The sequence below is a fragment of the Dendropsophus ebraccatus genome, chromosome 2 (assembly GCF_027789765.1).
Source record: "Dendropsophus ebraccatus isolate aDenEbr1 chromosome 2, aDenEbr1.pat, whole genome shotgun sequence".
NCBI classification, from domain to species: domain Eukaryota; kingdom Metazoa; phylum Chordata; class Amphibia; order Anura; family Hylidae; genus Dendropsophus; species Dendropsophus ebraccatus.
Genome location: NC_091455.1, coordinates 129,624,321 through 129,640,874, shown reverse-complemented (window position 1 = coordinate 129,640,874; position 16,554 = coordinate 129,624,321). Strand labels below are relative to the sequence as shown.

The window sequence follows — 16,554 nt, the reverse complement described above, 5'->3', positions numbered from 1 at the left end:
CTACTTTAAAGCTATTTTCATACACCATTTTTTAAGGCGAAAATATGTACATATTTTGATAATTACAGCTGTAAATAAAGAGCATTATCATTATTTATGGCCATAATAATTATAAAAATACAGCCGTATTTGAGCCTTAATAAATGGTGTGGACAATAGCCTAAAACTAACATTTCTCCACTTTTAGCCACAGTATATATTGAAATGCACAACTGAATAAACTATATGATTGTCCTGACAAAATGTTCAATAAATAGTAAGTTGGAGACTTAACATGTGAAATGTCCTAACATTTTCCAGCTTTTTATTTTGTTGGGCCAGAGAAGTATAAGCTGACTGCCCACCGAAACATATTTTGACAATAACCTCATTTGCTGCATTCTTTCCCACAGCTGCCAATCACTGTAGAAAATAAGCGGTAAAAGCGGAATGTTTAAAATACCTGAGAACCAGGATATCCAGGAAATCCAATATGGCCCTAGAACAGGAAAAGATATATATTCCATTACATTATGCAACTGTTTTCTCTCAAGTGATAATGTATCTGTTCTATAATGTGCCAAGAAAAAGAAAGCTACCCAAAGAACCTACGCATGTAAGAGTATCTCCTTGTCTTTTTTGCCAGTAGTTAATTACACCATGTGTAACACCGGCGCACAAAGGAAAATCATAATTTCCGACCCTTTATTCAGGTGAGTGAAAGCAAAAAATACATGCCTCCAAATTATAAAGAGCCCAGAAATACCTTCCAAATGTAAGCAGCTTTTTTTTTTGTTTGTTTGTTTTTAAGGGGGGGGGGGGGGGGGTGGATAAAAACAAATTACATTTCCCCCCTCGGCTCCAGAGAGGATCTGGGACATGATGTTCCAGGCCCACTCAGCCAGTCAGTGGCAGAGACAGGACTCCGTTGCGGCCATGGACTGGCTGAGGGGCCCTGGAATGTCACATTTCAGGACCCCTCTCAAACCAGAAAACAGTCAGTCTGTGACCAGAGCTGCGGTATATCATCATCAGAGCTCATCATTTTTTCATCCTCCCTCTCACCAGCACTTTTGAGAAAATAAGCTCCCTGCCTGGACTTTTCCTTTAAAGGGATAGTCTCATTGTAGACCTTCCAGGATAACTTCAGCAATGATGAAGCAAATTTCTCACGCAGCTGCTACTACAGGGGACATATACTTTTAAAGGAGTACGCTGGCAAAGTTTACTTTATATGGAGCTCTGCCGCCAGAAATGTGACGTCACAGCTGCGTTCCAGCAGCACCATTGTGTGCCGTCCCCTCAGCAGCAGTGGGTGTCTCTTGTTCTAAGCTGTGCCCCCCTGCCCTTCAGACACAGCGTTGTGCCACACTCTCGAGATAAGCAAGAGTATGCAGCACCGGAGATCCCGGAGCCTGGCTGGAGTACCAGCATGCAGTGCGGGGATGATTGACAATAGTTCACTAATGGGCCTCTGTGCCTGTTGATCATCCCTGCACTGTGCACTGACAGGCAGAGAGCTTCCCACCCAGATGACTAGTTCACATCTCTCTCTGCCTTGCGCAGCAAAATAAAAGTAATTTTTTTCCAAATTTTTTTCCTTACTAAAGCTACAGCTGCAGCGATGGCTGGTATGCTGTACTATGATTCTGGAAACCATATCAGCACAATTGTGCTAATTGTTCCCTTTAAAGGCGATGTCAGATATCATGAAACATTTCTCCATACACTACTCACAGTAGTGACTTTCAGGACTACTGTATACTCTGGATGTTTTGTCGCACAATTATTTCATATTTTATTATACTTACTATAAATAATTAAAAATAATAATTAATAAAGTTTGTCTTTTGGTAGGAACACACCTATATATTCTTAGAACAAAATCCATTCTTAGACAGCATAGTATGGTATAGCCACTATGTGGACCATGTAGTTATAATATGGTCCTCGGAGATAGCAGTTATTCCAAACTTTAAAACGGACATCAATGATAACAGCTGTAATTTAAAGTTAACCCACCAGTGTCAAAAGTGAAAACCCTTTCTTGGATCTCATTTTGAAATCAAAGATAGGTCAGTGGCATAGCTACGATGAAGGCAGACCATGCCAATGCTACGGGGCCAGTGCATCAAAGAAGCCTGCAGGCCCCTGGCCTTTTAACTGTGTTTGTGATGAATGCTCACAGTTAAATGCTGCGGCGCTCTGGCTGAAAGAGCAATAAGCCATTGACTTCCTATTCTGCCAGTTTCTCTTGTGGCCAGAGGCAGCATTGCCCCTCCTACCACAAGATCCCCCCTTCTTCCACACTCACCTGGCCTTGCCCAGTTCCCTAGCATTCATTCTCCCGCTGCAAGCTGGGAGAATGAAGGAACACTGGGGGACTGCACAGGTGAGTATGTGTGTGTGTGGGGGGGGGGGGCATACAGGATTCATGGGACCTCATACTGTTTTTTCCTATGGGGGCCACATGAATCCTAGTTATGCCCCTGGTACAGGTAGAATACATATGCACACATACGGAAAAGGGACACTAGGTTCACTGTATTAAGAATTAGGGATGGTCCAAACCCGCTGAGGTTCGGGTTCGGATAAACCCGAACGCTCGGCATCGGATTCCAGCTGTCTGCCCGCTCCGTGCAGCGGGCGGATACAGCGGGAGGACCGCCTGGAAAAATGGGATACAGCCTATGGCTATGGCTGTATCCCATTTTTCCATGCGGTCCTCCCGCTGGATCCGCCCGCTGCACGGAGCGGGCAGACAGTGGGAATCATTACCGAGGGATCGAGTTCGTACGAACCCGAACCGAACTCGGTTCGGACCATCCCTATTAAGAATGAATTCTTGTCAACCACACTATACAATAAAGTCATAGTAGGGGTGTTAATTAAGGGAAAACGTAATTGGTCCACTACAAAGACCTCTACAAAGAAGACTGAAATTGTATGCAACAGGCTAAAGGATAGAGGCTACCCGGAACAGATTTTAGACTCAGCACACCACAGTTAGAAAAGATATGTTGGATTACAATATTATTTGCCACCTAAAGTGTAGAATATGAGGATGTAAAATGCATCGTGTCGAAATATTTCCTAGTCTTCATGCAGGACCCCAAATTTTGAATGTAAAAACTGCATCAAGACATTTCAGATATGGACAAGAACAGTGACACAACATTTCCTATAAAACTGTAAGAACTGCCTTCTTTATGATGTCATCACCTGCACAGAAATGGTCCCTTAAACCATGGGGAATATCTACATAATTTTACTTAGAAACTGAGCTGGAATATATTTCCCTAATGTATGACTTTTCATAAATGCGGTCAGGAATCAATTGGAAAGATAGACTTCAGCTCAGATTTACTTTACATTCTCTTGGAAAAACAATATTCTCACCATTATGATTAAACTGCTTTTATTTTTTTCTAAAGTAAAAAAAATATTTGTTGATCAAAAAGATAAAATATGTTTTTGATGTGTTGTTTAAAACATTTATTTCCATGGTAGCTTGTCTATATTTCTATTAGGATATGAGGAGACCATGGAATTATTTATAAGGGTTTGTTTGTAACATAGTTACTAGGTCAATGGGAAAAAGGAATATTCTGTTATTCATTTGTAAAATTTAAGTACTAAGCAGATTTCTTTTTATTTCTTGGATATGAATAGGTATTCACACTAACTTTTCTACTGCACAAAATAAAAGTACATCTGAGTCTCTATTAGGCCATGTTTAGCATCCACTTTCATACATCAACTTACTTCTAATGACCATAAGCTATAATTATATAATCACTAGCCAGATACATGCCAATAAAAAGTCTTTCATGTATTGCTTTGGTTGGCCTACATTGGAATATCTGTGAATCAACTGTATTGAAAAATCAAAAACACTACTCCATATATAGTGTGTTATAAATATATTTTTACATTTATGTCAATGTCAGACATATAACTACATAGTCTATATAGTTACATATGCCTGGGCCATTCATTTGGTGGGCCAATTTAAATAGTCTAACAATATGTAGCATTATCTTGGCATTAGAAAAATTGTGAAGTTAAAAAGTTAATTGGATTACTGGTTAAAGAGGATGTACCATCAGGTACACTCTCTTTAAAATTACACATGAATCAGATGGCGCCGACACGGGGAAGCCGGCCATCCTGCCTCCTCCAGTGCTTCACCCCGGCCCGATAATCATGAATAGAGCGGCGCCTTACGCGGGAACCGGGCCACGATTCAAAAAAGGACCACGGCACCGGCTTCCCCGTGCTGGCGCTGTCCGATTCATGTATAATTTTGAAGAAAGTGTACCTGATGGTACATCCTCTTTAAGAAATATGGGACATTTAAACTATTTACCTTTTCTCCCTTTGCACCTGGGGAACCATATCCATCTGCACCATCTATGCCCTGGCAAACACAAGAGCATTTCTAATTACTGAACACAATAAATAAAAAAGAAAGGAAAAAATTAGATAGTTTATATGTCTTTTCCCAGTTTCTAAAATATTTCTTTTTAATTATTTAATACTCCATTAATACGCCATGTTTGTGCTATTAATTTTTACTCCTCTCACCTCTTGCCACTTTTTAGAAGTGGACAGGAAAGTGGGAACATTAAGCAAGAAAAGGTGTGGTCAAGAATCGTTCAACAAAAATTAAGCAAATAGCTCGTAGCAGGCATTGGTTTGCAGTCAAAAAGCACCAAATTTATTAGAAGGCATTTTCTTCTTAATACATTTGAAGCATTTTACTCCAGCACAACATACCTTAGTTTTAGGCTATGTTCCCACAGCATCTTTTTAGGTAAAAAAAAAAAGGCCTGTTTTATGATAATGACAGACGTTAAAAATTATAATTATTATTGATCAATAATCTTTTTTTTGTACCTAAAAAGACATTGTGGGAACATAGCCTTAAACTATAAGATGCCTGTCTTAATAAACGTTCTTCAAAATCTTACAAAAAGAAAACTAAACTAACTTTGAGAAATTTATCATTAAACTGAATATGCGTACTGGCAAACCTCTGCGTCCTGTAATTCCGGTGTCACCTTTCTCTCCAGGGTCTCCGGGTTCTCCCTAAAAACAAAAATAAAAAATGCAAATAATTTTGTATTCAGTTCTTCAAAAAATGCAGTTCTACTCTCTGGAGCTGATGATTGTTAAGTGATTCATATGGCCATAACGCATAAATAGGATTCATTTGTTAGGCTATGTTTACACAGCGTATTGGACCGGCTGTTCCATGACCCGGTCGGGTCACTGAACGGCCGGTCTCTAAAAAGATCATACCTGCAGTACCGGCCGGATGATCTTTCACACAGCAAAGCTCTGATGCGGGTGCATCCGTGCGCGCCCGCATCAGAACTCCCCACAGCACACTATGAAGCTTGCGTCCGGAGCCGCTCGCTTCATAGTGTGCACTGACATGGTTTTCTACAGCCGCTATTCACTGAATAGCGGGCTTAGAAAACTGACATGTCAGTTCTTTGCGGCACTGTGAGGGATCCCGACTGGAGAGTATACTTTGTGTATACGCTCCGGCCGGGATTCCATAGAAGATACGGCTGTTGTTGCCGTATTGTTATATTCAGCACACATTTACCTTTAGACCTTTAGGTCCAACATTGCCAGGAGCACCAGGACCACCAGCAGCACCAGCTATTCCCTACAAAACAAACAAATTAAATAACATTTACCAATATGTACATTAATAAGCACATAAAAAACAATCTATCCCTTTAAAGGGGTTGTGTCATTAAGAAAAGTTGGTAAAATCAGATGTAATACATACTGTAGCTATAAAAGAGTACAAATGTGCTGTTTTAGGCTGGGTTCACACTACGTATATTTCAGTCAGTATTGTGGTCCACATATTGCAACCAAAACCAGGAATGGATTGAATACACAGAAAGGCTCTGTCCACACAATGTTGAAATTGAGTGGATGGCCGCCATTTAATGGCAAATATTTGCTGTTATTTTAAAACAACGGCCGTTGTATTGAAATAATGGCAGTTATTTACTGTTATATGGCGGCCATCCAATCAATTTCAACATTGTGTGAACAGATCCTTTCTGTGTTTTTAATCCACTCCTGGTTTTGGTGGCAATATGAGGACCACAATACTGACTGAAATATATAGGTGCGTTTACATGAAATGATAATTGGCCTGATCGTACGATTAACGATGTCGGAGTAACGATTTTTTTTCACAATGATAAGCGTTTAGACGGTACCATATATCGTTTTGCGATCGCTTAAGCCTATCTCACACATTGGTTAAATCGGAGAACAACTGTTTACAAGGAATGAGCTGCTAATTTTTTGTGAACGACGAACGACGCTTTGAGAACATGTTGAAAGATCAAAATGAATGATTTCTCGTTCGTCGTTTGATCGTTCGCTTGTAATGATTGGCCTCTTTCGGGCCTTAATAGGTTTTTCAGAGAGTTTTTCATAGGGGGCCCTCAGGTTCCCATCACCACATGCTGACTGTCCATAAACTAGTAGACTACATAAATACAAGTTGTCACAAAGAGCTCTGGCTGTGTATCTGTGTGTCTGCAGCAGTGTGCCTAGGGAGCTCCTGAGTAGACAGTGAGGGCAATAAGGCAATCAGTCCTACATCAGCCTGAACCTCAGATCCTCACTGCTTGTCAGGGCTCTCATTCAGGACAGGAGAGGAGGGGGGGTTGCAGGATGCACACCACTACTAAGTGAAAATAGTGAGGCAGGCACTTTGTAGTAAAAACCGTTACATTGTACAGTTTCCAGCCATCTTTTATTTTCTAAAAAAGACAAGCTAATAAACTTAAAACTGCTCTCTCTATTTCCTAAGATTTATGCTTTGGTGTGTACAGTGGTAGAGTGGCATCATTAGTCTTTATACAATGAATAAACACATGTTAGTGTAATAAATAAAATAATTGAATACTGGTATACAAAGTCAGTCATTAAGCCAGTGTCTGTCGATTGTGAGAAGGTACAAGGTGTCATAGTAGATGACAGATACGTGTCACCAAGGTGCCAGGCCTCGGTGAAGTGAGCTTTTGTCAGTAATCTTAGGTTCCTGACACTTTTGTTGAATAGTATGGCTGTTTGCACAGCTGATCCGAGCCGGCCTTTCACTGGAGCAGTCTTATGCTGGGTTTACACAGAGCGATAATTCGCCCAATCGTAGGATTAACGACTTCGAAGTAACGATTTTTCTTTTACAAGGATCAGCGTTTAGACGGAACGATATATCATACAGAAAATTCGTTTTGCAATCGTTTTGCCATCGATTAAGCCTATCTCGCACATAGGAAAAATCGGTGAACGACTGTTTACACGGAACGATCTGCGAATTTTTTGCGAACGACAAACGACGATTTAAGAACATGTTCAAAGATCAAAATGAACGATTTCTCGCTCGTCGTTCGATCGTTCGCTGCGTTTACACATACGATTATCGTTCGAATTCGATCGTTATCGTGCAAATTTGCACGATAATCATTCCGTGTAAACGCACCTTTAGAGCTGGGTGGGATGACTGCTCCCAAGTATTCCAGGCCGGGTTTTCTGTGGCTGGATAAAATCCAGCTAAAGCACAGATTTAACTTTTATTTATATGCTAAAGCACAAATACCAAACTCAAACCTTGTGAGAAAAAAAACTCCACCATATAAAACCAGGCATATATAGCCCCAAAAAGTATTGCATGCCACATATATGTAAGTACACACTCTAGATGTAAACAATGTCAAATAATTATATAGTATGTACCATCATGCATCATACAAATGAATAACCGTACACACTTGGGAGCACCTGACCCTAAGGGTCCCTATTGGGTGCACCACAACTACCCCTGCTCGCTCAGGGACTGTCGGAGTTATCGCCCTAGAAAGGGCGGCCCCTGCCCCGTACACCACTATCCCTACACTACCCCTACCTATGCTCCCGACACCGTGCTTCATACAGATAATCATCAGGGGAGCATAACATCTTAATGGGGTAGGGAACAAGTATATATTGTACCGCTGACCGCACACAGATATTGCGGCGGTACTTAGAATAAGGCGTCCTGAGAGTGCTCAGAGACGCTAACTCACGTGGACCTCGGGTCGTCCATAGCATGCGGGCTAAATCCAGGTAGCTCAGCAGAGCTGGGGGTGTGGTTCCAACTCTGGAGTTTGTTGGACTTGCAGCAGAGTGTGTCAGCTGGGAAGCTGGTGGGTGTCTGGAAGCTGTGCCATCCCACCTTTCCACATCCTAGCGGTTGAACCCGCAACTGAAAAGGACCTGTGAGTTTGTGACGTCCACTTGGACTTTATATTCTGTTTTGCTGAAGTCAAGCCATTAGTGTTTTTAGTTCTGCTGTACCTTCTATGCTGGAAATAAAAGGACTGCTGTTTGGCTAAACTGCGTATTGAGAAAGACTTTTATATTGCTATTTGATCCCCACACTATGCATAGATGAAGCACATGGAATGTGAAGTATACTGCTAAATCAAGATATCTGGTTGGAGGCAATTATTTAGAAGGAAGTGGTAAACTGAGAAAAAGGATTAAAGAAAGAGGAAGGCCAGCCAAAAAAAACATAGCCGGCCACATACAAAACTAGGGTTATAATTTAGAGTATGTACATCTAAGGGATGTAAATAAAGTAGAATATATCTTCACAAACCTGAGGTCCAGGTAGACCTTGCTGGCCTTGTGGCCCAGGTGGCCCAGGCAAACCTTTAGGTCCCTAAAATAAATTATAAAACATTATATTGCATGTAATGCACAGAACAGTTTTACTTGAAAAGAAAAAAAAAGGCAATGCATCTTTTCCAATGCTGTGACTTACAAAACTAGGAATTACACTCTAAGTAAAATAAACAAAAAAACATTTTCCATAAAGGAGAGACATGGATCTGTCATTTATATTCTGCAGCTCCTAAATCACATCACATTAACAAGTCAATAACTAAAATCATAATGAATAATTTTTATATACCATACACCTTCTGAACTTACAGACTGCAAAACATCAGCTTTCAAAATGTCATCAACAAAGTCATAAAGAAGAATATAATTCAATAACCTGTACGCCTTGGATGCCACCTTCTCCTGGGTAGCCTGGTCCTCCAAGAACTCCTCGTTCACCCTTCAAGTGCAAATAAAAAACAAAACAAAAAACAAGCCTATTGTTATAAAGTAATAGGTTAAAACTTTTTAGACTTATGTCCCAAACAAGCAAATATGTTTACTTTACTTTGAAGTATGCACAGATAATCGAAAATGTCATTCAGCCTAACTACTGCAAAAATAAAGAATACTCAATACCATCTAAAGCATAATTCAAGAAGACTATAGCATGTAGTGTGTGAGTATAGAGTGTAGTTTATGGTTATTAAAAACAAATCTGCTACTATGTCAGTTTTTAAACAGTGAACATTATGATAAATAATGTGCTATATGTATTTTACAGGTTCTTAAAGCCAAATATGTGTAAACTGTATGCATTCAAGGAAAAAGTATTGGGCTATGTTCACACTACGTAAATCTACGGCCGTAGTTCTCGCCGCAGAACTACAGACGTAGATTTGCGGGTTGGAACATAGCATTATTTATTAATTATATATATGGGATCCCGGCCCGGAGCGTACACACATCGTATACGACATATATAAAGTCTGTAGAGCTCCACCATACAAGATACTACCTGTATTTACTCTAATGTATGGGGAATAAATGAAAAATGTAAAGAAAAAACTTCGGGTTCTAGTAGCAAGCTAAAGACCAATAAAGAAACAACTGAACCTCTGAGGTATTACAACATATAAATTTTATTTGTTAAAATTACACATAAATAAATAAAAAAATAATGAATAGATAAATACACAATGAACCATGGCTGACAAAATTGTTAAAAAATTACAAACATACAATGAGGGGGCTGCTGCAGATGGACACTAGCAACTAAATAAGTAAATGATTTAAGTAAATAAATAAATAATTTAGATGAAAACAGGTGGACTAGAAGTGCTAAATACGGTGCCCAGAGATCTATGTGTAAATACTATATAATAAATACACCAAAAAGGTGCGATAGATAAATAAATAACACATGTGTCTCAATAGATGCAAAAAATAAATAAATAAATAAATGGATAAACACAATGTCCTACCATAAAAGTGGAGATCAAAAGGTGTCCACCGGCGGCCCCCACCCCAACGCACGTTTCGGCGTAGCCTTTTTCAAGGGGTACCTATCAACTGGAGGGTCGCACTATAAATACCCAAAGAGCCACTAGGAGAACCAATCACCTGACCGCCCCGCACATGAGGTGCATTACATACAATCAAGCTACCTACTCAATACTACTGCCGCTTCCAGATGCGACCGGCGTCCGCGCCTCAGGCGCAACGTGATGACGCTTGCGGTCGCATAATGGTATGATGCCTCTATGATGCGTGAATGCGCCGGTCACGTGTGCAGCGTGATGACGTGCAAACCCGATAAGTCACGTGATGTATTTGTCACGTGACATACCCGTGTGACGCGGACGCACGTAGGTCACATGTGCGGAAGAACACAGTGTGCCTACGCGCATGCGCCTCACCCGGGCAGAAGAGAGACAAAGACTACTGCCATCTATAGGCCATATGGGGATAATACACTATAATGGATAAATGAATCATAGACCAATCATACACCAATGGGCTATCTGTGAATACAATAAAGATATATATACTAGTGGACAGAATGCATTAAAGGAAGAAATATATATAAAAATAACAATAGATTAATGAAAGTAATAATAAATGAGAACAAAATAGATACAAAATCATGATAAATAAATATGCAATACAAATATAAAGTGTGAACCATACATAACCTCACTGGCCATAATCACTATAATGAATATACATACAACATAATAAATGACTAAATAAAGGGAAAAGATTATCCCTAATAGGAAGAAAACATAATTATGGATCAAAAAAGACATAATTTAGAAACTAAAAACTATATAAATATACATATATATACACATAAGATAAGTGAGATAGAAGTGAATGAAAATAAAAATATATAAATATATAAGTATATATACGTAAGGCTGGGTTCACACACTGTATACTTCAGGCAGTATTTGGTCCTCAAGTCAGGTCCTCATAGCAACCAAAACCAGGAGTGGATTGAAAACACAGAAAGGCTCTGTTCACACAATGTTGAAATTGAGTGGATGGCCGTCATATAACGGTAAATAACTGCCATTATTTCAATATAACAGCCGTTGTTTTAAAATAACAGCAAAAATTTGCCATCCAGTCAATTACAACATTATGTGAACATAGCCTTTCTGTGTTTTCAATCCACTCCTGGTTTTGGTTGCTATACAGCCTCACAAATACAGCCTCAAATATACATAGTGTGAAACCAGCCTAAAAGTGCAGCATTTGAAAAAAACAGTGATAAAGTGCAAGTGCAATAAAGTGCAACACGTGTATAGTGCAAATTATAACACACCTACTGGTACAGCGATGAAAAAACATCACGTATCAGAGGAGTGATGTGAGACCGTGTGTAAAAAATATATATATATCTAAGTGATAATAAATGAAAAAATGGATGAATACATGAATAGAAATATGTGTATACGGATGTCATTCTATATATGGCCAGCGAGGTAAGAGGATACGCATAAAAAAATGTATACACAATATATATATAAGATGAAAATGAAAAATAGAAATAGATGTAAATAAATAAATATAAATAATGAATGAAAATGGAATGTATAAAATAATATTAATAAAAATAATAATAAATAAATAAATTAATTTCATTAATCTATTGTTATTTTTATATATATTTCTTCCTTTAATGCATTCTGTCCACTAGTATATATATCTTTATTGTATTCACAGATAGCCCATTGGTGTATGATTGGTCTATGATTCATTTATCCATTATAGTGTATTATCCCCATATGGCCTATAGATGGCAGTAGTCTTTGTCTCTGTGACTTATCGGGTTTGCACGTCATCACGCTGCACACGTGACCGGCGCATTCACGCATCATAGAGGCATCATACCATTATGCGACCGCAAGCGTCATCACGTTGCGCCTGAGGCGCGGACGCCGGTCGCATCTGGAAGCGGCAGTAGTATTGAGTAGGTAGCTTGATTGTATGTAATGCACCTCATGTGCGGGGCGGTCAGGTGATTGGTTCTCCTAGTGGCTCTTTGGGTATTTATAGTGCGACCCTCCAGTTGATAGGTACCCCTTGAAAAAGGCTACGCCGAAACGTGCGTTGGGGTGGGGGCCGCCGGTGGACACCTTTTGATCTCCACTTTTATGGTAGGACATTGTGTTTATCCATTTATTTATTTATTTATTTTTTGCATCTATTGAGACACATGTGTTATTTATTTATCTATCGCACCTTTTTGGTGTATTTATTATATAGTATTTACACATAGATCTCTGGGCACCGTATTTAGCACTTCTAGTCCACCTGTTTTCATCTAAATTATTTATTTATTTACTTAAATCATTTACTTATTTAGTTGCTAGTGTCCATCTGCAGCAGCCCCCTCATTGTATGTTTGTCATTTTTTAACAATTTTGTCAGCCATGGTTCATTGTGTATTTATCTATTCATTATTTTTTTATTTATTTATGTGTAATTTTAACAAATAAAATTTATATGTTGTAATACCTCAGAGGTTCAGTTGTTTCTTTATTGGTCTTTAGTTTACACATCGTATACGCTCCGGCCGGTTCCCATACTGCACCGCAAACAGCTGACAGGTCCATTATTTGCGGACGGCTTCACTCTGTGCTATGGGAAGCTCTGATGCGGGCGCGCGCTGATGTGCCCGCATCAGAGCTCCACGGAGGAAAGATCATCCGGCCGGTACTTAAGTACCGGCCGTGATGATCCGGGCTGAGACCGGCCGTTCCGTGACCTGGAGTCACGGAACGGCCGGTCTCATACGTAGTGTGAACATAGCCTAAATGTGTAAACTGTTTATTTTATTTTTTTCATAATAAAATAACATATAAACATTCCAAATACAAAATAAACATAGCAAGGACATCTCAAGCATATTCCTACAATGACTTTGTAAAGCAAATGTACCAGTGGTACATCGCTTTTGTGAGTTTCGCATGGATAGACTGGTGCCAGTGCGGGGATGCCGGTGCCACGTTCCTTTCTTTTAACCGTGACCGGTTCCCTCGTATGGTGCCAGTCCATTCCCGGGCACCAGCCGGGGGTAAAGCACTGGAGGCGGGCCCGTCCCCAGTGTGACGATCGTCCCTCCCCTCTGTGATACTGCTCTATTGATTCTAATGGAGTCGCGTCACAGAGGGGAGGGTGTTCTGTCACACTGGGGATGGGCCCTCCTCTGGTGCTTTACCCCCGGCCAGTGCCTGGGAATGGACCTGCGCCATATGCGGGAACCAGGCTGTGGTTCCATACGGCGGGCACTGCAGTCAGAATATGGGCTGTCGTGTCCGGAGGCATGGTGCTCCACCATTGGGCTTCCATATAGTCATGGGCTGTGTGTGTGCGTGGAGGGGGGGGGGGGGGGAAGTAATTTCTGATGTGCTTTGTGTACTTTCATTACAAATATAAGGCTGGTTTTATGTAAGCGTGTTACTTGAATATTATATTGGGGTCCCTATCATCTGATCTTTCTGATAACCTAAACTGACAAGATTGATAGAGTAAAATAGTTTTACGCAAGTAACACACTGGTGTAAAACCGACCTTATTTCGGTTCAGTACTATGTGAAAATCTGCACATTGTTTGGGCTGGTAGGATTTGTGTGCCAGGGCTCCTTTGTGGTCCCAGTCTGGCTCTGGCATACAGCCATGCCCCCCCCCCCCCCCCCCCCCAAGAAAAAAAATATTTCATAAACTTTTTCATCTGAGGATTCAAACACAACTGCATTCAGGAACCATATCCAGACCACACATTGTTCCAAGTCCCCAGAGATGGCTATTATTCTAACAACTGTTTCAAGAGAACCAGAAAGAATGAGTTAGATAGCACCCTTTGTTTCCTAAAATTCATTTAGAAAGTGGCAGGAAGAATTTCCAATTTATAATACATTTTCTTTAAGCAAGAACATTTATCCCTAGATTTGCTTTTACTGAGTAGGTCCACACACTAGAATATAATACTTTTTTCTTATAGCATTTTGTGGCATGTTTTACAGCAAGCCTCGGTAAACACATGTTCTACTCTATTCTTTCTATGGGACACATTTGTGTACATGCTTTGTAGGCTCATTCCACAAGGAGGGGGAGCTTAAAGGGGTACTCCAGTGTGGTGGCACTTTTTTACTGGGACCGGGGAGGAGGTGGCCGAGGGAAAAGACGTCCACTCAACTCCCCGGTTCCAGCAGCGGGTCCCGCATCGCGGCGCTCCGGTGCCCGATTCCCGGTCGCTTCCGGGTGTCTGACGCGGGAAATTGGAAATTATCTGTATAGGACAGGAAGTCTCAGCTTAGTTTTATGCCTAGTGGCCAATCCTTTTTATATTAACTCTTAATTTTGGCTGTAGTGTGTGACAGTAGCCTTATAGCCTGAACGCCTCCTAAAAAAGCCGGCTGACCCTGCATCTGGCACAGGCATTGTGAAACAAATCTACACCTTCTCGGGAGCAGGTGTAGATTTGTGTCATGATTTACGCCTGAATCTGGGCGTAAATCATGATAAATCAGGTACAGGAGGAGGTCATGCCTCCTCCCTGCCTTGCCACTTCCCCCTGCCCACCCATCAGGCAAGCAGAGATACAGCTGGTGTACACTACGGAAAAGGGGCAAATCTTCCCCTTCTCCGTGTCGTATGCCAGGGGCACATCTTGATAAATCTGTACACATGTAAACACTTTTCAGGCAACAATAAACTATTAAGTATTTATTTTCATTTTAAATAAACTAACAGTAAAATTATTTTGACACTTTATTCACTTGCCATATAGCATCAGTTTGAAAGCATTAAAATTTTTCTTTTACAACATCTTGGTTTTAGAGCTCCAGTGGGACATATGTATGCCAGCCGGCATTACTCTACTTGGCTGTAAATTATGAGAATACTGAGTTTCTCTGAACCTACTTATGTGCTGAAATTGAGCAAATCTTGAGATGTGAGTTAAATTATGCCAAACAAAGCAAAATAAAAGCTGAAAAAATATAGAATATACTGTTATTAAAACATTTAAAGTCCAAAAAAATGTTAATACAATTAATAATACCAACACTGAAATTCTTTAATGGTAAACATATCAAGAAATATGTCAGTAAGTCATTTTATTAGGACTGAAGTTATTGTCAATGTTGCATATACTGTACAATAGCTTCTCACCTTTAATCCGGGAGGTCCTCTACGGCCTTGTGGTCCCTATGTAGAAAATCATGGAACGTTAATGTCATGAACCAATTGGTGATCATAAAATTTTAGAGATTAAGTGGCTTAATGCATTTTCTGTTTTTCTAGGAACTTCAAACACATAGCCCTGCAGTGTTGTACTATTTTCCCAAGCACAGGTACTTGTTACATTTTGTTACATTTTCCAATGGTATTTTCCTTATTTGGATGATACAATGAAATACAAGTTAAAAGAATCTATTGTCCATAAACGTGAAAGAAGAAATTCTGGGTGCACTCACCGGTCAGTAGCAAAAGTATTTCTTTATTCAAAGCTTGTATATGAAAGCATGGTTCCTGCAGGTGGAGGACGCCAAACACCCTCCACTGATGATTACAGCTGTATATGTGTTGTTACATATGGTGGGGCGTTACAATACATATACAGCTGTAATCATCAGTGGAGGGTGTTTGGCGTCCTCCGCCTGCAGGAACCATGCTTTCATATACAAGCTTTGAATAAAGAAATACTTTTGCTACTGACCGGTGAGTGCACCCAGAATTTCTTCTTTCACGTTTATGGACAATTGTTGTAACTGGAGTTATGCACCACCTGTAGCGATTATTATACACAGAGCATTTTTTTTGGCATGCTGGCTAATCTACATGTTGCATAGTGCCGACCCCTATATCTACTACTGACTACAAGTAAAAGAATGACTCTAACGTGCAGGCAATCACTAGTACCAGTGCTTGGCAGCTTCCTATAAGCACATATTGTGCATAAGGTATAATAAAAGTCTCTTAAAAGGGTAGTCCACGTAAGAAAAATTTGAATGACAGAGATGCACAGCTGTGTCATTACAGTGCCACAGCGATTCAAACTGTTTCCCCGCTGCCAGCATGATGTTAATACATCATGCCGTTCGGGGAAACAGACCAGGGTTTGCATTAAATCTCTGTGTCATCCATGCAGCCTCAAGCTGCAAAAATCCTCACTTTCTAGTGCACTCTGTCTCCACTCCTCTGTGCTCCCCCTCCCTTCTACCAAAGTCGTATGATCTCCGTCTCTTCTGTTACCAGGCAAGCTCTAACACCTCATATGTAACCCCCACCCAGCACTGACATCACACCAATCAGTAAGCACCTGGTCAATGGGCAGGGAAACAACAGAACAGTGACAGCCTCCTGAGCAGTATA

The 16,554-nt window shown here is 40.3% G+C and overlaps 1 protein-coding gene across 1 annotated transcript in view; it reads right to left on the bottom strand.

Annotated features, from left to right (window-relative positions):
- The window catches only part of LOC138783525 (collagen alpha-4(VI) chain-like), a 167,527-nt gene that overhangs the window by 46,835 nt on the left and 104,138 nt on the right, over positions 1-16,554 (bottom strand). The window contains exons 25-31 of the mRNA XM_069958328.1: positions 15,352-15,387; positions 9,065-9,127; positions 8,663-8,725; positions 5,597-5,659; positions 5,008-5,070; positions 4,349-4,399; positions 443-478 (exon numbers count right to left, since the gene is read on the bottom strand). Coding sequence (XP_069814429.1) covers positions 443-478; positions 4,349-4,399; positions 5,008-5,070; positions 5,597-5,659; positions 8,663-8,725; positions 9,065-9,127; positions 15,352-15,387 — 375 coding nt within the window. The remainder of the gene's footprint in view (positions 1-442; positions 479-4,348; positions 4,400-5,007; positions 5,071-5,596; positions 5,660-8,662; positions 8,726-9,064; positions 9,128-15,351; positions 15,388-16,554) is intronic.